Raw genomic sequence first — 23,890 nt, 5'->3', positions numbered from 1 at the left:
CTCACCCAAGTTACCCCAATCATCTAAACCAGCTGTTCTGCAACCAAAGAGGAGAGAGAAGATAACAGTCTTTGCTTAACCGAAAGATTCTTCCTGTTTGCCTGATTCTGGTATCTTAAAATATAACACTCTACCCAGTTATTTTTTTTTATTTTCCATAAAAGCAAAATTTTAGGTTTTAATACAGAACAAAGCCTTTTCAAAGTCTCTTAATTGACTACAAGTGTGTGGAGAACTTTTTTTTTTAACTGTTACCTTAACCCATTATATCCTAATTTTTCAATTCTGTGACTATTTCAGCAAAATTGATACAGAAACATTAAAATAGTCTGGAGATCATAATCTACAGCTTATACATATTATTGTATTAATTAATATTGTATTATAGTATAATTATATATTGTTGTATAATTATATATAATTGTATTAGCATCATATCCTAGAAGTTTTGTAGGTGTTCCTCATTTATGACAGTGGTACAAAATGGGTTAAAGTATTTTGTGACTCAGGTTTCATGTTAGTGATTAAGACATTGTAAAACCAAATTGGAGGAGGACATAAAGAGGTTACTAGTAGGCAATTATATCATCTTTAGGCTAAGAAGACAAAACTTCATTCTAAGAAACAATTTTGGTAAAGACACAGATAATAATAAAATTCCATTCACAAAATTGCATATCAGTTTTCTTTACCTGGGTCTCATGACTCATAATTTCACTTAATTGCAAAACCCTACCAGGATTGGTGTTTATTTTTAATAAGCAAGCCTAATGAAGGAATCATATAAGGAGACAGCAGTTTTTCATTATTCCATTTTGTTCAACGTTTATTAAAAGAAAAATTTTAGACAAATTAAATTTAGCAGAGATTCTTTGAGCAAAGAATAATTCATGAATCAGGCAGCACTCAGAACAGAAGAGGTTCTGAAAGCTCCACCCAAGAATGTGAGCAGTGAACTGAGACAGAAGCAAAGTTGAGAAACCCCAGCTGGCTGCAGCTAGGAGTTTGCCTTATTGCCCTGTGTGATGAGTTTCCTGCCTGTGATTGGCTGGTTGGGGTTAGGTTGTGGTTCATCACATACAACTCAAAGTGTGGAAACAGCCTCAAGCTAATAGCCTCCTCCTAATTTAATTATATAGTCAGTGTGATAATACTTAGGACACTATATTAGTTTCCTAATTGCTATAATAAATTACACAAACTTGGTGCGTTAAAACAACGGAATTTTTTTCTTTCATATTTCTGAGGGATAGAATCTGAAATCAGGTACTAACAGGGCTGTGCCCTCTCTGATGGCTCCAGGAGAGAATCCTTCCTTGCTTCTTCCAGCTTCTAATGGCTCTAGGCAATCCCTGGAATTCTTTGGTTTCCAACTGCATCACCTTAATCCTGCTACTGTTCTCACTTAGGTCTGTTTCCTGTAATTCTGTGTCTCTCTGTGTTCTCTCTCTTGAGAACTCCAGAATTGGACTTAGGATACACCCATTCAAGTATCATCACATCTTAGACTCTTATCCAGGAATTAACTTTAGTGGTACTTTATTCCACTAACTCTATTCATCCTACTACAGATGCATCAAATATGCTTCATATTAATGTCATGTGATCACAATCATTTTAAGAAAAATAATGATTAATTTAATCAAAAGTGATGCAACTATGATTAAGGAAATCGACAGTAATTTCTTCTGCTCTCTTTCTCAAAAATGGATGTCAGACTAGGTCTTAGCAGAATAAATGTTCATAGCTAAAAGATGTTGGTGTTTTTGAATTTTATTCTATTTTATTAGTAATTTATTTGTTTGGTTTTGTTGCTTGGCTTAGCTCTAAAAGTACTGAATATCTTGGTCCCCTGTTACATGGAGGAACATCAACTAGAGAGATTTGGTTTTAAATTATTTAGGAAAACAGCTACTCTGTATCAATAGAATAATTCTTGTGTAATTTTTTTTAACAAATTTGTGATCATTCTACAAATAACAGGAGATGGAGGAGCATATCATTTTTTTAATGGGAGAAACATGATACTACTGGTTGAAATTTACTATGAGGACATTTGCAGGATCTCAGTTTTCTATACCATTTAGGATGTTGCGGTGTGGCTAGTTCTGTTCCAAGGCACATTTGAGTGTCTAGCATTCCCGATGTAATAATGTGGTTCCCAGCAGGCACTCAGGAAGGTTCCCTGGAAAAGGTCAAACTAAGACAATAAGGTCTGGTTTCCTGAGATTCAGAAGTAAACCTCCTTCATCGTGGATAACATTTTTCTCTGAAGTACAGAATTTTCTCTTCACCATTAAAATCTGTGGCTAGCAGGTGATATTTTAATCTCTAAAATGTCTCTATTCAAGCATTGCCATTAGTTGCTTGACATTAGACAAATCATCTTTCATGAGAGTCACACTTTGGTCAAATATCTCATTTTAAAGTTTGGTTTGGTTAAATATCAACATTCATTTGTGATTCTTCATCCCAGAACATAGAAATTTAATCAAATTAAATATTATAAAGGCAGGGCTATATAGTAGCATCCAGCAGTAGCTGGCATGTGTGAGTGCCTATTTGAAACTCTGGAAAAGCTGTCATCTGGAAAATTGAAATTTCAGATGTGAGTGACAGAAGACGGGAGCAGGAGGTCAGGCACTCTGATTCCTACAAATATGACCATATATTGCTTTGAAAATAATCTATGGTTTTAGTTCAATTTGTCTTTTGAACATAACCTCTGTTAATTTCTTTCAGTTCTTTGTTTCAACACCAGTTTTCAGCTATGATGCCATTTCATACTACAAAATATTTAGCGACAAGGATGGCTACAAACATATTCACTATATCAAAGACTCTGTGGTACGTTCCTTCCAAGATTTATCTCCTCAAAGATCATTCACTTGAGGTTGCTCAAATAACGCTCAGATTCACACAACATAATGTTTGTCTTTTTATAGGAAAATGCTATTCAAATTACAAGTGGCAAGTGGGAGGCCATAAATATATTCAGAGTAACACAGGATTCACTGTAAGTACTGCATGAAGCACGATGCACCATTCAGGTTTTAATTGGCACCGACCGATGGACGTAAAAATGATACTGCACCATCTCTTCCAGTTAACTAAAAGAGCATTTCTGTTACTCTGCAGTTTAGTTCAGATGGCTATGATTTCATTTAGGATCGCATTCTTTAATAATTAGCCAATACTGTTTCCTTTGGGGGAGAATATTCAGTAGACACTTTTATTCTGATATTTGATAGATAATTATATAAAAGTCTAAAAATTTTAAAACAACAACTAATTCTCAAGCCAAGTGTTACTCTTCAGCACTTAAAGCAATGAACAAGCTTCAAAATTCAATGGGGGCAGGGGGTGCAGCCCATTGATATGAAGAATATTTTGTAAATATTTATTGTTATCTAAGTTTAATATTATCATCTATAACAGCTACTCATTATTGAGGAATTACTATGTACCAGATATTGTAAAGTAGAAATAATTTTTCTCAAGTTTACAGATAAGAAAACTGATACTCAGAAAATTTAATTAACTTGGCCAAAAGCCACTCAGTTAGTGAGCGACAGATGAAGATTCAGACCTAAACCCATATTAAAGCTAAGGCTTTTGTTGTTATCCTCCAGTGGGGATTTTTTTCTTTTGGTTATTTCCTTCACAGTCCATCCTGAATACTGCCTATCATTTTAAAATAATCATTTATGATAAAACTTCTCTAATCACAAATGTGCACTTCCTGACTGTCACAGAGGTTCCCCTTAGTACTCATAAACTACCTGTCATTATCTCAAATTCATGGAGCAAAAGGTCAGCATCATTAGCCAAGGTCACTGGAAAGACACCTGTCAAAAACCTATTGCCAATATGTGGAATTATTTGAATAGTGGGCAAAGGAGTTTGGACCTTATATAGAACAGCCATTAAAATCTCTACAGTAAGGGAGGTAAAAAGATAAAAACAGATGGGAGATTAATTTCATTTATGATGGATTTAGGAAGTCGAGAAAATTGAAGACAAGAAGACCCACAAATATGGTAAATGGCTATGATACCAGCTACTGAGGCTGAGCCAGGAAAATCACAACTTCCATCCTGGGCAACTTAGCGAGACCCTATTTCAAAATAAAAAAAAATTAAAAATAAGAACTAGGGAGGCAGCTCGGTGGTAGAGCACCCCTGGGTTCACTTCCCAGTACCAGAAGGAAAAAAAAAATGACACAGCTGTGGACAAAATGTTGAGCTGAGTCCTGAACTTGAATAATGACAATAAAGGATTTACACAGAGGACAAATCTACTCTCCCTTCTTTTTTGTGTGACACTTAGCACTATACCTGACACAGAGAACCAGTTCAGTATATATTTGTTAAGTGGAGGAGAAGAAGGGGTAATGGTTAAGGCAGATGGAGGCTTGAAGAGTGCTGGTCAATTACTAGCTGTGAAGGAAAAGAGAAGAAAGAGGAAAAGGGGACTGTGTTGTTAGAGGTGAAGACAATGGGGAAACTTTGACATCTCAGGAGAGCTACAGGGAGCCCTCTGGGAAACAGTCTAAGCAGTTTATTCACCGGTGGTTTGGAATGATGGGAGAAAGACAAGTGTAAGTGGTGATTGGAGTCATGTGACATTAGGAAAGATATAAGCTGGACATATGCAGATTTAGAATATAAATTTTATACTATGAATTTTACATTCTATTACCTTTTTCTGTTTTCTGGGAATTAACAAGGGTTAAGACTTTGAGGACATAAACTACCTGAATTGCTAAACCATCCTGAGAATTAAACCCGACTTCCGTTATTCCAAACATTCCACTTTCTATTATGCTCTTTCTGAAAAAAAAAAAAATAGACAGTTACTTGTGATATTAAGATAAATTCACATAGGAAAGAATATTATATCCCTAAATTGAATTTCCCACTTCAGAGCTGTATTAAGACTGGTTAGAATGGTAATCCCTGGATTCTTAGGTGGTAAGGATGCTCTCTTGTCGTTTGTTTTGCTTCTGTTGTAAGTTAACATGTCCTAAGGTGTGCGGTTTCCCATTTGGATGAGTTTCCCTGGTTTATGGCCAACTGAGCTCCTATCAGGGTTACTATAAAATAAATTTAAACTGTTTTCATAATCATAGACAAAATTAAATAATATAGCATATAGAAACCAATAAATTGTTATTAATCTTGGAAAAGGAAAGCCATAATATTAATTTAAAATCATAGTTTATATCACATAGCTCATAATGAATCAAAATATATATCTATAATAAAATGAGTGCTAGCATAATTTAACCTTTCTCTGATGATTTGGAATGCAGGGTAAATACCCAGAATTCAGTTATAAATAGCAGTGATATGTGCACATAACTACCAATTAATAATTTTATTAGGTGAATGCTTACCTGTATTTTATATTCTACTAATATTAGTAACAATACTATGATCGTTAATCATCAATATGTAACAATTTCTGAATACATTTTCAGGTTTTACTCTAGCAATGAGTTTGAAGGTTACCCTGGAAGAAGAAATATCTACAGGTAAATTATGCCAGTCCATTCTTTTATTTATATATATTAATAGTTGAATAAAAATATATCATAATCCCCAGGAGAAGTAGGAAACTTTTTGAAGTGTGAAAATTGATAAAAATTATTTATAATATAAAACATTCAGGGAATGTTGTTTTGTACTACATAAGAATAAAAACAAAACATACATTTTTAGTCATTTCAAAATGTTTATTTTCAAAAGGAGAAAACAGTAAATTGTAATGTCAATATAAATACTAAATGTTATTTATATGATATTAAATATTTCAACATTTAAAGGTAATTAAGGACATTATTCATTTAAACACACCTTTATTGTGTACCCACTATGTGTCAGGCATTGTTTTTGTTCCCATAATGTGTGGTTTATTTTACTATGGCTCACTTTGGCATAAGCCATCTCTCTTCCTGCTTTAATGCTTAAGTGCCATCTGGTTGTCCCTTGGTGACTAGAATGGTGCCCTCAACACTCCTTCTGGATGTAGAAATAGAAACAATAGTTACCATGTGCTGTTAGTTGACTATTTGCCAGGCAACTTTTTTTTTTATCTGATTTGCATCTACAATTTTATTTAATCCCCACAACTCTGAGATATGTAGGGTTGTTGGAGCCACAGTCTATACCTGCACATATTGACCTCTGAACCCTTGTTAATTCCCTCCCTTTCATTTCCAATGATACACTAAAATATGAACATGAAAACTAACTGTGAAGAAGAAATAAGAAGTTTTTCCTGTGTCATATTCTTCTGTTCCCTCCTGAATCATGCCCTTCCCTTAGCTGTTGGATAGCATCCTTATTTGAAACAAGCCATGTTTCTGTTTACTCTCTACCATGCCCAAAGCAAGGTCAGGGGACAGCAGAAGGGACTCTGAGGTGGCACAGGTAACCCTGACAGCACTATGGGGTTGTGGCCATGCCTACACCCTGGCATAACACCATCTATTATTTCCCCAAGTGGGATTCTAATTCTGATAGTTTGCAGAAAGATCCAGGAGTCTTATTAAAATCAATCACTGCATTCAGGAAACACACAGAGGCTCTGCTGAGGTGAGTATTGGGCCACTGTGGAAGGTGCAGGTTGACTTGGCTAGGGCTATGACAAAGGAGCATTCTCAGTCTGAGATTTGTCAAGCCCAAATTTCTGCTGAAAGGATTGAAAGGTATAAGGAACCATGGCTTCTTATTTCTAATCTTCTTGTTACTGTTTTCCCTTCCCAGATTTATGATTAGAACAGGGACCCTTTTCTTATTGACACTGCCAGGTTTTCTTGGTATGTTTTGCTGTGTGTTAGAAAAAGAGATGGGGAAATCAAGAGGTATGGATTCCCAACCACTCCATAAAGTGGTTATGGGAAGTAACTACCTTACTTCCATGGCAAGTGTTAGACATTTATCCTACTTTGGGAAAAGCACACAGGGCTTCTCCCTCAAAGTTTATGCCTCTTCAGGCACAAATGGATCAAAAATCAAGCTACATCAAAATACTGTGATTCCCCTTTACTTTAAATGATATTGGCAACCGAAAAATAGAGTGGGTTTGATGTCAATATGTAAATTAGTCACTTTACATGGAGTAGTACATTTTGATAAATACAATCTCAAAATTTTAGCTTAGTTTTATTTTCATTTCCCTCTAGAATTAGCATTGGAAGCTATCCTCCGAGCAAGAAGTGTGTTACTTGCCATCTAAGGAAAGAAAGGTGCCAATATTACACAGCAAGTTTCAGCGACTATGCCAAGTACTATGCACTCATCTGCTACGGTAGGTGATGGCCTCACCACGAGCATTACCATCCCATTCCACTGTCCTCACCCTCGTCACCACCAACTGGTGTGTTCCCAGCTTCAGGTACTGAGCACTTCTTACATATAAGGCTCCTGTCTAATGCCCAAGGAAAGCAACGAAAGCAAGAATGGAAGGTACTATTATATCCACTATTTTATACTTAAAGAAACAGAATAACTTGCCAAAGGTGTGCACTGTGGATAACACCAGCCAGATTGAAGCAAGAGTCTGTTGCTTTTAAATCCCAGGCTCTTAACCACCATGGACCACAGCTTTATGACGTTGTATCCAAACACAATCTATCCCATCCATAGCAGGGGAAATATTATAAAAAGAAGCACTCTCTGGTAAAATGGTTGTGGGACTTTGGCTTCATTTGTTGGAGAAATTTCAAATTCCTGCATCCAGTAGAAAGAACAGTGGCCTAGAATCCCAAAATCTCTCCTTGGAGGCCAACCTTCTTCCAGCTTCAGTTTCAATGGGTATAGAAAATGAACCTTTGTCATTCTGTATACCCTTTCAAAACTTGAATGACATCTTAAGTAATTGATTCAAGTACAAAATAATCATTTCCTGCTTGTTCAGGCCATTTGTATATTTCATGAATAATTTCTATCCTAATAATTTTATTCTATGCACAACATTTTATCTTGAAGAGGTGACAAATAGTAAAACAGGCTAAGATAACAACATAGACCCATGAAATTTGTTGAGATCTTAGTAGTCATCAGAGAGACCTGGAAAACTGGGTTGGAAAATTTCTGATTTGCCCATTTGCGTCTCCACCCTCTAGTTAATCCCCAATTTAGGGATGGGGATTAGAGCATTTGGCATAAGATTATAGGAAATGCCTGCTGTCCTTGCATTTCTGGTATTAACTCCCTGTGTTGAAGTACATGGCTTGGAGAACACGTGGAATCCCTATTTGGGATCCCTGCTCAGATGCAGAGTCCTCTGAAAAGAGAACCAGCATGAAGGCCACCTGACATGCCATTTCCCTCAATCCAGCTAACTGGACCTAGAACCTGAACCACAGTTCATTTGACTATGTGGACATGAACAAACATTTTAACCCAAATGCCTCCTTCAAAATGACACATGATGTCAGTTTTAAATAACACTGTCATAAAGTGTTTTGGTCAATGGTATCTTTGAAATGTCAAGAGATTGTTGTTCATGACCATATGTGCTGATTGTGGCTATGGCATTCAAAGGTATACATTAAATATCCCTCTCAAGTTATATAAAAACATTTTTCATCCAAAGCTCTGTATTTATGTAACATATATTCAAAGCTTACATGCCAGGCACATAGCATCATTGAGCTAACCATACTGAGTCAATTGTTAGTATCTGTCTTTCTCTCCTGGAAAGCAGGAGCTGCTTTCTTTTAATCTTTATATACATAAGGCCAAGAAGAATGCCTAATGCATCCTAGCCATTCAGAACTTGGAGACGAAACATAGGTGCTAGGGAGTATCATAGGCATTGCTGCCTTTTGCAGAGTCTACCAAGAAACTTGTATTGTGCTGAAGCATTTGCTGATAAAGGCATCAGTGACACTACATTAATGTACCTGCATTTATATTGGCAGGCACTCTGTATTTGAATAACGTTTTAGAGAGCACTCTACCACATGCTGTATCACTTTGTCTCCCTAATATCTACTTGAGCTTAAATGCCTGCCAAGGAAATAAGAAATCAAAGACTAAGCTCTCCTCAAAAGTTGGTGGAAGAGTCCTTTCTAGAACTTGAATCGCCTGACTTTTCCACCACTCACTCTTCCTCGGCAGTATGGTAATTTCCCATTTAGCAAAAAATATACTGTGTGGGAAGCATCACATCGTCTGGTGTTTTTGAAGCTCCAGTAAAATGAGTCACTGCACCATCATAGGAAAAACCTTGAAATCTTTCCCTTTAGGACTAAGAGTAAAGCCTCATTATGTAACTTCAAACTCTCCAAAGGGGTGCTAAGTCCCAGATGACAGGATTAAAGCAGATAAAATCACACCAATGATGCTGATGGAACAAAAAGGATGTGATGTAGGGATTTTAGACAACTGGTACTAGGGTCTTTGGGACCTTATCCTGTGCTTCAGTGTCAAGAACAGTCAGTCATTAGTTTGACTCATAGTTTAGACCAAAAAAGAAATGCAAAGTTTTCATTACTGGAACTGCACATCCATGAAAATTGTGCAGTATAGGTGCCGATTGGTTAAAATCTAGAAATTTATACTCCTGACTCATTTCCTTCCATTCTGGCCCAAAAGGTCATAGGTATACTTGTCTCTTCTGATAACTTTGAAGAAAAACTGACCTAAATGAAAATCTCTGCAATTATATTCTATAAAACTCTGAAAGTCCATAAACGAACTTTGGTTTTTGAGAAAGCCCAATAATATTTGTGTTCTCCATCCCTAAGTTAGACTGAGGTGTCAGGTTGGAAATCAAAATATTAGCTTTGTTATTTGTAAAAGGCTAGTTGGGAAATGTGGTTGAGGTGTGTGGCTTTCTAATATTCTACTGCAGGATTACAATTGCACCCAGAGATACGGTTAAAACTGAACATCTATAGGTTTCCCCCATGGGGTTTGGCACTGTCACACTTATAGCTCTGAGGAATAGAGCAAAAGCATGTCTCAGAAGACGTAAAGATGCCAGGAGCAAGACAGGAGAAACTATTCATAGCCAGATCTTCTCAGACTCATCTAGAAAATCACTCTTCTTCTGCTTTGCTTGGAGTCAAGGGTACTTCTCTGATGGTGTTCCCTCTACACAGAAGGAAGTATTGGGGTGGCATGAACATCTACCCCACACTCCACCTGTGTTGCCTGTTTAACCCCTTGACTGCCTGAACAAGTATTTTCTTTAAAAGTGTATTTCTAGGTATGATGTGATTCTATAAGTCAAATGAATGATAGATAGTTGATGATTATTTCTAGATTTTGTTAAAATGGCCATTTTCTGCATGCAAAAGCTGAAGTCTACTTTGGAATGTGTAGTGGACATTGATGTACCAGCAGGACCCACTCCCACCATCTTTATAACTGATTCACTAAAATTTCTCCAGCTAATGAGGGTGCAGGTGGCTGTCAGCTTATACCTGAGTCCCCCTCTACAGACTATTCTAGTCCCAGGCCACATGCAATGATTACATTTCATGCTAGGGAATAAAAGCATACCCTACTGCCCCAAAAGACAAATCTGCTGACTAGCTAGTTCCAGAGTTGTACAGGGGTTTGGCTGGGGTCTCTGTGTGACAACACTGAAGCCCTCCTTCCATTCCTATCACATCCTTTCACACTAGTCCCACAAATGTGCATCTCAGAGCCACCTTCCCCCCATGAAATTCTGACCTACAACCCTTCTGTATCCCAGGGAACATGACCAGAAACAGAATATTTGAAAAAATGTATATATTCTAAATCAATTTATTTCTGCATGGAGTAATTACGTAAAGAAAACAATGCTGAATTTGCCCAACAACAAACTGAACAGGGAACCAGAAAGCCAGATTCAAAATATGATCTGGGTACTGATGAAGTTTATTTGATAATAAAGACACAGCTAAAACAGGCCCAACACAGTGTGTCATCTTTCCAGAAGGATATTTGCCACTGCATCTTCGGAGGCCCCTTTGTGTAATTTGATTTTAGTTATTTAGGATCACTCTTAGAAAATATAGGTACAAGTAATGCTCCTCTTACATCTGTTCTTTGAGCTCTGATCTCCTGTGTTATTTAAATATAACAAAAGTGATGTTTATTTCTTCATGGGAAAAAAATTACTGCAAAATTAAAAGAGGTACTTGACCTTGACACTCATCTTAAATACTGTCAACAGTCCTTGTTGAAAACTCCATGTTATTTTAACAATAAAATGTTTTTGCTTCTATCTTGCTTATAGGCCCAGGCCTCCCCATTTCTACCCTTCATGATGGTCGAACAGATCAAGGTAACTCTCTTACATACTGCTGTCTTGTCTAAAAGCATCCTGAATTCTCTGTGATACTCCACTAGAGAGAGCATTACAGTGGCCCCACAAGGAAAAGAGGAACTGTGATGGAATCCTGTTAGCACACAGCTTATTACACAGATTAAGATATTATTTTAGTCAAACCTGGTCATATGGAATTTGATGACTATTTGCTATGAGAATCTGGCATAATGCAGATAAATTATATCATAGGGATTAATTCTAGCTTCCCCAACTGGCCTTATAAAAAGCACAGATGAGAATTGGAAAGAAACAGAATATTCAGTACACTCTCCTTCCCAAAAAAAGAATTCCTGTTTCACAGGGAAGCTTTTGCTTTTGGGGTTTTGTTGTTATTGTTTTGTAACATCCCAAACAAGACAAATTCTAGATATAACTTCTTCAGTTCAGTTCAGAACAGAGGGTGACTATCATGCTAGCTTATTTTTTTTTAACAGCTACATCACTATAGTTGCCACATATGAAAGCCCTGAAATTTGGAGGCTCTTTCCATTTTCAAGTGCTATCAAGACAGCCCTCCTGTGTCCTAAATTTGTGATATTAGTTCAAGATAGTTCCCAGCTCAGAGATGACTGCTTTTGCTCTCAACAGAGTTCCCAAGTGCCTAATTGCTCTGAAATTCATCCAGCTGATTCTCCATTATCTTTTAATTTGCTATTAAATGGCATTATATGGTTGGAGTTGTTGGAGATCTGGGACAGTGAGGGACACCCAGATATGCCACTTCCTTCAGCACTCACACCTATAGTTGCCTCTGGTCAGCTTTGGTGACAAGCTACTTTAGGATTAGTCTGACTGTCAGCTCAATGGCTTAAGTATAGTAAAAATAAAATCATAAAGAAAATCAGAGTTGATTCAGGATCTCTAGATAGGACCCACATTGTAATATGGAAGTACTGTGAATCTAGTTTTATTTTGTGGTTGTTTTAACTTTGTATCTAATAATGAAATGCTTTTAAGAATAACAGATTTATAGTTTGGCTCATATCAACCTTCAGTGAGAGAAATTTTAAAGTAATACTACTTCCAAGTCCTAAATTTTCTTTTAATGCAAAACACTATAGATATAAATTTCCCAATTTATCCTGACTATAAAATAAAACAGCTTTTCTTTTCTCATAGCATGAATTTCTACATCATAACATTTTTTTCCTTAATGTACTGGTCATATTTCTTGCAGATGCTAATCTCTGTACTGCTTTTGAGGCTTTATTATGTCACTGAATTCTTACCACATAGGTACAGTGTTCATGTCACTCTAAACATAACATCATCTGTATTTTTATATTTTCTAATTCATAAAGAAGAACTCAAATTCTTTTAGATCCTAGTTCTGTGAACTTGCCTTATGTTGAAATTCTTCCACTATGTTTACCATTAATGCAGATTATCAGGTCTTCCCCAGAGATTCCAATCTAGTAGATCTTATGCTTGGGAATCTGTACCTTGAATAAATGTCCAGCTACTGTTTTACAGTTGATGCTGTATCTTCTATTTATATACAGTTATTCCACCCACTTTCATTGCATTTGGTGCCAGCAATTTTCATTCAACAGATATTTATTGGGCGCTTTACCAAATTAAACCAGACACTGTGTTAGGTGACTAGATCTATAAAATGATAGATAACTGGGTTAGATGTGTCCCTGTTCTCAAGAAGGTTATAATAAACCAGTGGAGGATGCAATTGTGTGAATGGGAAGTTACAAAAAAGTAAGATAATATTGTAAAAGAGAGGAAATACAGAAAATATGAATCAGAGAGAGCACCTCATCTGGCTTTTTTGAGGGGGTGGGTAGGAAATATTTCCTAGTGGTAGCTATATCAAATCTGGGACTCATGAATATGAAAGAAGGGCTGATACTGTTTAAGTGGTTGGCTTGGTCAAGTTGATTGAAATTTGTGTTTTTCACTGGAAGAGAGGACTCACTGTGGAAATAAGTCTTTGGAGAGATGATGAATTTTGTTTTGAATGTTGAGTTTAGGATACTGATGGGATATCTAAACGGGACTGTCCTTAGTGACATAGTTTTAGAACTGCATGTCAAAGCATCAAGTTGTACTGAGGATGACCATCAAGAAGTCATTTGTTTATGGAAAACCTGGTTATAAAGGCTTTGAAAATAATTGAGATCAGCAGAGTCGTAAAAATGGGGGTTGGATAGGATTAGTGGAAAGTGGGCCTAGAACAAAACTGTGTGGAACATCAACACAGGAGAAATGGAAAAAGAAAAATGAGCCTGTAAGGGAACAATGGAGGTGTGGGGTACGGATCTTGAGAGCATGGTGTTATAGGAGGCAGGGGAGGAGTAGAGCTCAAGAAAGTGGAGGTACATAGCTGTGTCAAATGCTGCAGAATGCGAAGTAAGATCACATCTAAATTAATGGATTTAGCCACAGGAGATTGATGTTATCTTAGTCAGAGCCCTGGAGCAGTGGAGTTGGAAGCCAGATTGAAATAAGATTGGGGCTGTATAAGACATAAAGAAGAAACAGTATTTTCAGTGGACTAGATTGTAATGAGAAGAGGGGAGAGATTGGATGATGGTTGGAAGTGATTGACGGAGTTTTAATTTTGTTTTTGAAAGATGATAAATATTTGAGTTTGGGGTGGGATTATGGCTCAGTGGTAGAGTGCTTGCCTAGCATGAGTGAGGCACTGGATTCAATTCTCAGCACTGCATATAAATAAAAACCAAATAAAGTCCATTGACAACTAAACCAATATTTTTTAAAAATTGAGTTTCATTAAATGATGTTGGAAGAAATTAGGAAACAAAAAGGAGGTTGAAGCAACAGAGAAAGGAGTCCAGTGAGAATTTGGAAGGGGATGGAGTCCAGAGACAGGTAAAGAAATCAATCCTGTGTGTTGTGATGGTAGAGAATGAAGAAAGTGGTACTGGCATAATTAAGTGAAATTTGTAAGCATTATGGAAGAGAGCACAATGACTTCATTTTCTTTGCAAAGGTGGATGCCATTTGAAAATAGCAGATAGTATTTGAACCAGATGCTATGGAAACCTAGAAGAGATGGCTTGACACTGAGTGCCCAGTTGAGGCTTAGTTGTTGGGGCAAGGCAGGTTCTCATTAAAATTAAGCAGCTGACTGAATGGCCTCCTATATCAATTTTTTCACAAATTCTCACATAATTTAGCTAATGAGCAATGTTGCATTTTCATATGATTTAAACAAAAATCAAATATAAAAGCCATCATTCTAACACTTAATTTCATCATAATAAAGCCACTACAAGCCCAATATGGTGGTGAACACCTGTAATCCCAGCAGCTTAGGAGGCTGAGACAGGAGGGTCACAAGTTCAAAGTCAGCCTCAGTAACCTAGCAAGGTCATAAGCAACTTAGTGAGACCCTATCTTAAAATAAAAAATAAAGACCTGGGATTGAGGCTCAATGTTTAAGCACCTCTGGGTTCAATCCTTGGTATCAAATAATAAATAAATAAATAATAAATACATACATACATACATACATACAAATACAGATGGAGCACATACTACATGTCAGTGCACTGGGTTCTGAATACACAATGACAAATGAAACAAAATAAAGTGTGCCATCTGTATTGTACCACACCTTGCAGGTAACAGGCTTTCAATTCAATGCCTGATAGAGAAATCCAGCTACCATCTTTCACTCTACTTATAGCCCTATGAAATTCCATTTGTGCTTCAAAAAGTACAAAAATTTCCCAATTAATATCCCTAAAAGTATAACTCTGATTCTAGAGACATTGATTAGCTTTTTAGTTAAATTTAGTATTTCATTGTCATGAATCAGAACAATTCAATGGATAGAAACAGACTAGAGAGGAGTCAAAGTGATACCAACCTGGTAACACCTCCTATTTCCAGTACTTTGTAAAATAATGATCAATTAAATCAATCAACCAACCATTCTATATGCTGGCCCCATATAGAATTCACTTTCACCACATACAGAATCCATAAAAGGAGAATGAAGTTGGCTCTAACTCAGAATTGTGTATTTAATTTGTTTATTTATTTATTTGTTTATTTTTTGTTTCAATTTTTAAGGCATAACAAGTACCTGTTTTCTGATGGATTACCCAAAGTTAATGTGAAATTTAATATTCATCTTATACAATTCCTACCCAAAACACCCATACTTGTGCTAAGATTAAATATAACATGTTGGAGCAAGATGCCCTGAGTATATGAAAACTGATAGTTACAAGAGAAGTGGTTTGGCAACTTATTGTAGTCACAAGTCTCCACTTGCTATTTTCAGGAACCATTTTTTTTTTTCAAGAAGACAAACGAATAATAAGTCCTCAAGATATCTTATGTAGTAATTGGTGTATTTCGTAAGTCACCTAGTCCCTCTTGTAAAAAACAAGGGTACAATCTCCACATATTATACAAAAGACAAACATGCTGGTGTCAGTCCTATTTCAAAGTAAACTTATAGAAAAATCCTCTATTTTTGGAAAACAATTTGCATGTATCATTGATTGATAATATTCAAGAGATCGATGGATTTATTCAGTTGTTAAAATTAAAGTGTGAAACAAAACTGGGCTCAAATCTAAACAACAGTTTTCAGATCTTTTAATATGTAAGACAAAGAGAGCATAGTGCATTTGTATGTTGTTGTTTTACTGATATATATATATATATATATGTATGTATGTATGTATATGTGTATATGATATATTATTAAAGGACTTGAAGGAATTATACACATGGTTCTTCAATTACAAAAAAGAGAACTTTTTAATTAAGTGTATCAGAAAAAGATCAAAATAGATATAAAAATCACAGAGATAATATTTGTCTTTACACCTGAAAATTTTTAAATTGTGTAACTTCACAATTAATTATTTTAAATTTGAGGGCTCAACAATCTTGATTTTATATTTACTACTTATTTTTTTTAATGGATGATCTAAGAAATGTCACCTACTTAGGTCTTGGCTTTAAGTTGGAAAAAAAAAAAACAATAATCGGAGATGGGAAAACATGCTTGAATTAACATTGTTGCTCTATGATACTGCCGAAAATGTCAGAAATTATGATGCCATAAGGATCAGCATAGGAGGCAGTAATTGAAATGTGATGTCCTTCATAAATTTGTATCCGTTCTGAAGGCTGGATTAAAACTGCTAACCAATATGAAATCTCCTAAAGAAGCCTTAACCTGTTCTGTTTTATCCATATTAAAGCCAAAGAAATTTTAAGAAAAAATATTTATGGAAATATTATTAATTAAATATTTTATTTTTTAAGAAATCAAAATTTTAGAAGAAAACAAGGAATTGGAAAACGCTTTGAAAAATATCCAGCTACCTAAAGAGGAAATTAAGAAGCTCGAAGTGGATGAAATTAGTAAGATCTTTTAAAAACTTCTCTCTTATCAATATGAAGTTGAATACTTTCCTGCTTTAAAAATATTTCTGGTAAATGTTATAGTCCAAACTCTCTGACATATTAGAGTCTCTTGTATAAAACAGTCTTATTGTAATGATATGTAGTTTTGCTAAACATTTTTAATGTGGTTATGAATAAAGTTGATCTTATACTTTTCCATAACTCAACTGACATTTTTTAAAAAGATCTTATCTAATTTTAATTTTAGAATGTCTGCTTCTAGAACAAACAGTTAATTCAAGATTTCTAGTCATTTGTAAATTAGATGTAATTTATGTAACAAAAATTAATTTAAATATATTCTTGATTCCTATTGATTTACTAGTTATGAATTGCTTTTATGGTGTATATTGTTATTAAAGAAAATAAATGATATTATCATGCATGTTGTGGAATAAACATTTTTTCCTTTTTTTTCCCAAAAGCATTATGGTACAAGATGATTCTTCCTCCTCAATTTGACAGATCAAAGAAGTATCCCTTGCTAATTCAAGTGTATGTAATATTTTCTTTGGTGTAAAATCTATTTACTGAAAATATGTTGGATGAAATACACATTTATGAAATAGAATGAACCATTCTCCTTGGTAACAGTTCCTATTGATGCTGTTTTTATATATTCCTCAACTAATCAGAGTAAATAAAATATGGCTATTTAAAATAGATTGAGGAAGTTTTGAGATTTTAGATGGACTTGCCTGCAATTTCTGTGTTGAATTTCCTTTGCATGGCAAATTGCCGAATGTGTCAGAATACCTTTGAGATAGAGAAATTGCAGCCAAAAAAATATTGTAAATCATCTTAACATCTTATGTAATTGAGTTAGAAATGAAATAAAGGAATGGAATACATTTAGTGGAATCACACCCAAAATCAGTGCTGACCTACACACAATTTGCTTAAAACACCATGCATTTTTTTTAGTATATCTTATGTCTGCTTTTAGCAAGTGGCAGGTGGCAGAAATGACGAAAAACCCACACATATTCCTTGAAATGCCAACCCTAGATGTATCCGTTTTGGGGAATAAGGGAGGCTGTGTCCCAAAACAACTTCCTTGTAGCAAACCTCTGGGAAAAGCCTGGTCTCTTGATTTTGAGCCAGTTCTAATGCCATTGTTATTAAAATTTTATCACATAATTTTTCTGGGAATTACTAGAGGCAATGCTAGACCAGTATGGAAAATTAAGTATTATAAAGGATTCTGAGATTCTTTTTCCCCCTCCCATTAGGTATGGTGGTCCCTGCAGTCAAAGTGTGAGATCTGTGTTTGCTGTTAATTGGATATCCTATCTTTCAAGTAAGGAAGGCATGGTCATTGCTTTGGTGGATGGTCGAGGCACAGCTTTCCAAGGTGACAAACTCTTGTATGCAGTATATCGAAAGCTGGGTGTTTATGAAGTTGAGGACCAGATTACAGCAGTCAGGTGAGCCCCTTCTCATTAAAACTGACATCGACATGCAACAAATATCATTACTCACTACTGTGTTTCTCCATTCTTTTGTTGTTGGTAGTGGTGGTTGGCTGGTTGTTTATCTGTTTGTTTGCAGTGCTGGGGATTGAACCCTGGGCCTCATGCATACTAGCTAGGTGCTCTATCACTTGAGCCACATCCTCAGTTCGTTTCTTCATTTTTAAGGATATAATTCTGTTTCTCTCTTGTCCTACCTTGATCTAAACTATTATTAATATTAAAGAAATATTTTTCCAAATATAGGGAAAATTATTCATGGAAGGGATCTAATAAATATATAGAAAAAAGATTTACTGTGTTAAGTGACACATATCCTTTTTCAATGTGTCAGCTGTTGCAATATTTTTTCATTTACAGCTCACAATATTATATTTACAATGTAAATGTTGTGTAACGTTAGCAATAATCTTCAGAAAACCAAATATCTAAATTTGCTCAAGCATTATGAATACTCTTAAGAAATAACTCAGGATTTCATGAGCACTACATATTTTTAGGTGTTGGGCATTCGTTTGTGGTTAAACTAGATATCAAGTTCAGCTATGCTAGCATAAAAGTTTTTGCCTATTTCATTTGGCAAAAACATATTTTATATATTAGAAAGAATATTAGAATAATAAAATTAAAATAATATTTAGTGGGAAGACAGATTCATAATCTGATTTCTTATTATCAAATGTATTTTCAACCACACCTTACAGTTCAATCATCTTTTTCTGAAACAAAAAGAACATTGCCACCAAAATTGCTGCTTCTTTGGAAACACTGTGCAGGATTCTTCTGGTTATTTCTCTAGCTGTTGGTTTTCTGTTATTAGAATGTAAATTAGTGAAGTTATAGAATGGTCGTTTATAAATCTAAAAGCTAAATGCTAATGGTACTCTCAGCCATGGACGATTTTGCATGCATGATAGTTGAAGGTCAAACACTGATTCACAGCAGAACAATCTAGAAATTTTATTATTTTTATCACCTATTGCCATTAATAGTTATTGATTTCAAGATAGCACACATAACACCAATTGTATAACAGCTAGGAGCCAAGCCCAGATAATATTTTTCTGTGGTTTTATCTCTAATCAAAGCAGGAGAGTTTAGATTCACAAGTAATTACTTTAAAAATAAAAAGATAATAATAACTTACATATTTCATATTTCTTCCACTCTGTGAAGTTATATACACATAATATGTTCAATTAAAAAGTCTATTTGAATAAAATTAGGCAAATTAATAAGCAGGTTGTTAAATAACATGAAAATCTATGGCCTTCATTAACCCCTTACTTCTAGAAAGCTCTATGATTTTCACTGATCCAGATTTTTTGTGTTTTTACTATTAATTTCTTTGGAGGAATTTTGTCCCACCAAGACATCAGTTTCTTATCTAAGGACTGTGGCATGCCTTAACAAGAATATTAGCTATTGTCAGCATTGTAGCCTTAACTCCTTAGGTTTTATTTTTTTTAATTGTTATTTATTTATTTTTGGTCATCTTGGGTCAACCTATTTTTACTTAAACCATGCAAGAAACACTAAGAACATGTAATCCAAGGACTACATGAAAACACAAAGATGACAATGTTGTTTCATTTGTAATTTAATTAGATATTTTCCAAAGTGGATAGAGCTAAAAAGTCATTTTCACATTGGTCAAAAAAATCACCACCACCACCATCATCATCATCATCACAATCCACCAATGATAACAAAATATGACGTTATACTTTTGTATATTGATTTACCACCAGAAATGTAGCATTTGAGCTTAAGAACAAATAGCTTCTTAATGTCTCCCTTGGATAAAATGAAATTTTAAGACTGAATCCTATGTATAGACCTTAATAAAACTTGCTATTTCTGATATTCAATATAGAGGACACAAAGCCACAAATTCTGCTTATACCAATTATTGCAGTAACCAGTTTGTCTTTGGTATTGAAATTGAAGATGAATCAGAAGTAGTAAATGGTTATTTAGGATGAAATCCGAAGAGAGTTTTTCTATGGTAGGACAAGCATGTATTCACTTATTCATTCAGCCATTTATCAACAACATATTGAATATTAATACATGTATTTCACTCTGATATTGTCCAACTTACAATGTCTGCTTTCAATGCACTTACAATCTGGTAAAAGTGAATAAACTATCTGTACTCTGAGGGGACAGAATTGCTGTTTGATGTAATTTTAGTAAACATCTCAGTGAACCAGAGATGGCTGCCTGGACCAATTCATGGCATATGTCTCCAGGGCTGGCCTTGGACTTCCTTGAAATCACTGTTATGCAAAAGTGAAAAGGAGGCCTGTGAACCTAATGCTTTGAGAAATCAAAAGCTAAAAAGGGTAAAGTTATAATGATAATCCTGGGAATGATTCTACCACTTATCTCCCAAAGAAGTGTTTTAGGAATCAGACAAAAAAAAAAATACTTGACCTGAGAAATTGGGCTTATAATCCCTCCATTGTAACCCTCAAATTCCTCCCAGGCCTAAGAATAAAAATTGTCTTCTTAAATCTCTTATAAATACAATCTGGCTAAATTTTCTACATATTGCAAGAAAATCATGTATATATTTGGAAGCAATAGTAAATACTAGTCAAGTCCAGCAAATAGATTTAAACAAAATAAAGCAGGATAGAAAAAGCAGAAGTCTTACAACCTCATAACTTCTGTATACAAGAGAGAGTATTCTGGTTATAAGGGAGAGTTCTAAGGAGATGTTCCTGAAGTCACACATAGAAGTGAAACTGGGCTCGTTTTTCTCAGGCTTCTCTGAAAATTGCACATATAAGAGAACCATAAATTTCCAGTGGCTATAGGATCGAATCTGCTCATTTGGAGAGTATTTTGCATTTTTAACATTTCCACAGCTTTTAATTTTTATACAATTTGAGAGTTAACAGTAAAGAATCACATGTGAAAAAATATCCTATCATACTCTTATAGATGGTACCAATAAGAACATTTCTAAGAACATTTCTAAAATAGCATAATAATTGATCACTAAGATTTCCAGTTGACCTTGGCCTGGAGCCATTTTTATTGGGAGGAAAAATTGCAAAGTTCAATCTAGCCTCTAAGATTAGGAAAGCATCCTATTCATTTATTACTAACACTGTGTTGATTTAACCACATTATCAATAGCATTTCTGATTACCTTCCTGAAAGCTTGGAGGTGAATTTTATAGGGCCTTGTTGATCTCAGCGTGCTCAGATTATCTAGCTAACTTTTAACCTAGTCCTGCCACATTAAGTGTTAATGTTTCATTTCCATGTTAACTATTGCGCTATCATTTCCTGTAAATGTCATCCTTTCGGAATAAACCTAGGAAGGGAGCTGTAAAGAATTTCCTGTTCTCTTGTATCACCTGTTATTTGCTTTTTACCCCAGATGCAAGGCAATATGATTGCTAGCTTCTGGGAGATCATAAAATCACATCCAATTTTATGGCTCAGAACTGTCTTCAAACACTAGTAGCAAGACTATGTTTTAACAGGAGAGTGAACCTCCTCTTCTTTTGGGTTTTGAAGTTTTATGGAAGAAGGGCTGAGGGGCCACAACTTGCTGCACATTTCTGCTTTACCATGAGCAGCATCCACCCAGGTAGCAACTTTCCATTTGCTATTGCATTTCTTCCCTGAACACTCCTCAGTGTCCTTCAGAATCAGTGTCGGGTAAGCTGTGACTAACGGGGCCTCTTCCCATATGTTTGTCCCGGGCATTTGCCCAACTCCTCTATGCATCGGAAGCGTGCATGATGAATCAATGCAATGAGTGAAATGTTTGCTGTAAAATCCCTTTAAGAAACTCCATTATTCAACTAATGAAAATCACTCCCTTCTGCTTCCAAAGAACTGATGAGAAAGGGCACTAAGAGAAACTCAAGAGATCAAAACAAAGGTATCATTCTGGGGCTGGGTGACACTTGAGTCTCCTCCTCATCCAGTTACTATTGCATACAGTGGCTTCTGCAGAGGCTCCTCCAGTTTTTTCAACCACTTCTTTCTCTCACCCCTTCTGTTTCTCTGAGATTTTGAGTTTTTATCAAATCATTCCCCAAATAAGTCACATTTGCTCTAGAACACCTGCCATTGGGGGGACACGGCATAAAAACACTTGTTCTACATTGACTTTGAAGGCTTCTCATGACTTTTAAAAGGCTGTTTTTCCTCCTGGCCTCTTGTTCCTAAGGAAAATTGTATTTAAAAAGTGGTTTTTGAATGGAGGCTCCTCTATGATAGAGCTAAAATGAATCATTTCTCTTTTTAAAAGGTACTTGTTCATACCATAATGAATTGAGGGCAGCTAAGTATGAAATGGGAGAAGGATGGATATTTTTCTCAACATAGGTAAAAATGAAATTGGTGGTTATTGGCAACAACTAAGCACACAAGGTGATAAGAAATTAATAAAATATAAAACAACAACAAAACAAAATCTTGTTTCCAAAAGGTGGGGATTTAGAAATTTGGTCCTACTTAGTGGGGCTGCCCCTTCTTGTATTACTGTGAACTGGTTTCTTGACCTCTCTGAGTCTCACTACCTCACCCACATTATTAGGATACTAGGCCTGACAGCTCAGAGATCATGACTCAGTAAATGTTCAATGGAGGATCTTTTAATCCTTTGCAGAAAGCATGATAATATTATTTTAATTATTTGTAAATGCAGCCTTATTATGCATGTGTTTAAACAAAGAAAATGTAGCGTTTCTATTAAATCTTCAGATTAAATATGCTTGTGTAATGAAGTAAATGTCATGTGTACACACTTAAAATTCTAAAAATTTGTTTCTTTTACTTTAGAAAATTCATAGAAATGGGTTTCATTGATGAAAAAAGAATAGCCATATGGGGCTGGGTGAGTTGTTTTATATGTTTTATGCCTGTTATTCGGTTTAGCAATCATCATTTTCTAAAGTATTCGCTTATAAGGTTTCTCATGAAATGTTAATGTTGCAACATAATTTAATCTGTCAATGGAAACAGTCAGTTTGATAATCTGGGCTTCAAAGTGGTGATTATAAGTGTTTGTTCCTTTTTTTTCTTCAATCATTTTATTTCATTCGCATACAGCAAATTAACACATAATTGACACATTTTTTTACTGGGTTTTTGGTACTAAATTATACCATATTGAACTGCACTATACTCATCAGACGTTTAATTTCTTTTGTTATTTTGGACTTAAATATGCTTCTATTTTATATTTCATATTTGTGAAACATTGAGCTAAAGTTTGAAATTATAGGAAGTTTACAATATAAACTTAGTACCTAGTTTACTCCGATCCTATCCAGGATGTTAGATTTCTTTCTTTCCTATTTATTTATTTATTTATTTATTTATTTTTGACATTAAATTCTTTTAGTAGATATAATACTGATTTATGCTAACTGAAGACAAATTTTATTTGGTTTCTTAGCTACTGGTCATGGAGATAATTTCTCATAATTGAGGACTGGTATGTATATTGAAAGTACGCATAAAAGGAAGTGGCAAAATATATCAGCCCTGGGCAATGAAGTCACTGGAAAGTTTGGAGAAGTATTGGAAAGAGTTTAGGTTTGCCCATTATAAATTATGATAATTACCCTTCAAAGATTTCCTGCTTCACTTTTTGGTCTGAATTTGTACATTTGCAAGTCAATTTGCAGCCGGTTGTGCTT

General features: G+C 35.1%; 1 protein-coding gene across 1 annotated transcript in view; it reads left to right on the top strand.

Moving 5' to 3' along the window:
* The window catches only part of Fap (fibroblast activation protein alpha), a 71,494-nt gene that overhangs the window by 36,629 nt on the left and 10,975 nt on the right, over nt 1-23,890 (top strand). Inside the window, exons 13-21 of the mRNA XM_026393088.2 lie at nt 2,743-2,847; nt 2,946-3,016; nt 5,483-5,536; nt 7,190-7,314; nt 11,245-11,292; nt 16,603-16,701; nt 17,169-17,238; nt 17,976-18,170; nt 23,028-23,082. Coding sequence (XP_026248873.1) covers nt 2,743-2,847; nt 2,946-3,016; nt 5,483-5,536; nt 7,190-7,314; nt 11,245-11,292; nt 16,603-16,701; nt 17,169-17,238; nt 17,976-18,170; nt 23,028-23,082 — 822 coding nt within the window. The remainder of the gene's footprint in view (nt 1-2,742; nt 2,848-2,945; nt 3,017-5,482; nt 5,537-7,189; nt 7,315-11,244; nt 11,293-16,602; nt 16,702-17,168; nt 17,239-17,975; nt 18,171-23,027; nt 23,083-23,890) is intronic.

The sequence above is a fragment of the Urocitellus parryii genome, chromosome 1 (genome assembly GCF_045843805.1).
Source record: "Urocitellus parryii isolate mUroPar1 chromosome 1, mUroPar1.hap1, whole genome shotgun sequence".
NCBI lineage: Eukaryota > Metazoa > Chordata > Mammalia > Rodentia > Sciuridae > Urocitellus > Urocitellus parryii.
Note: the sequence above shows the minus strand (reverse complement) of the source record. Positions and strands in the feature narration are given on the sequence as shown.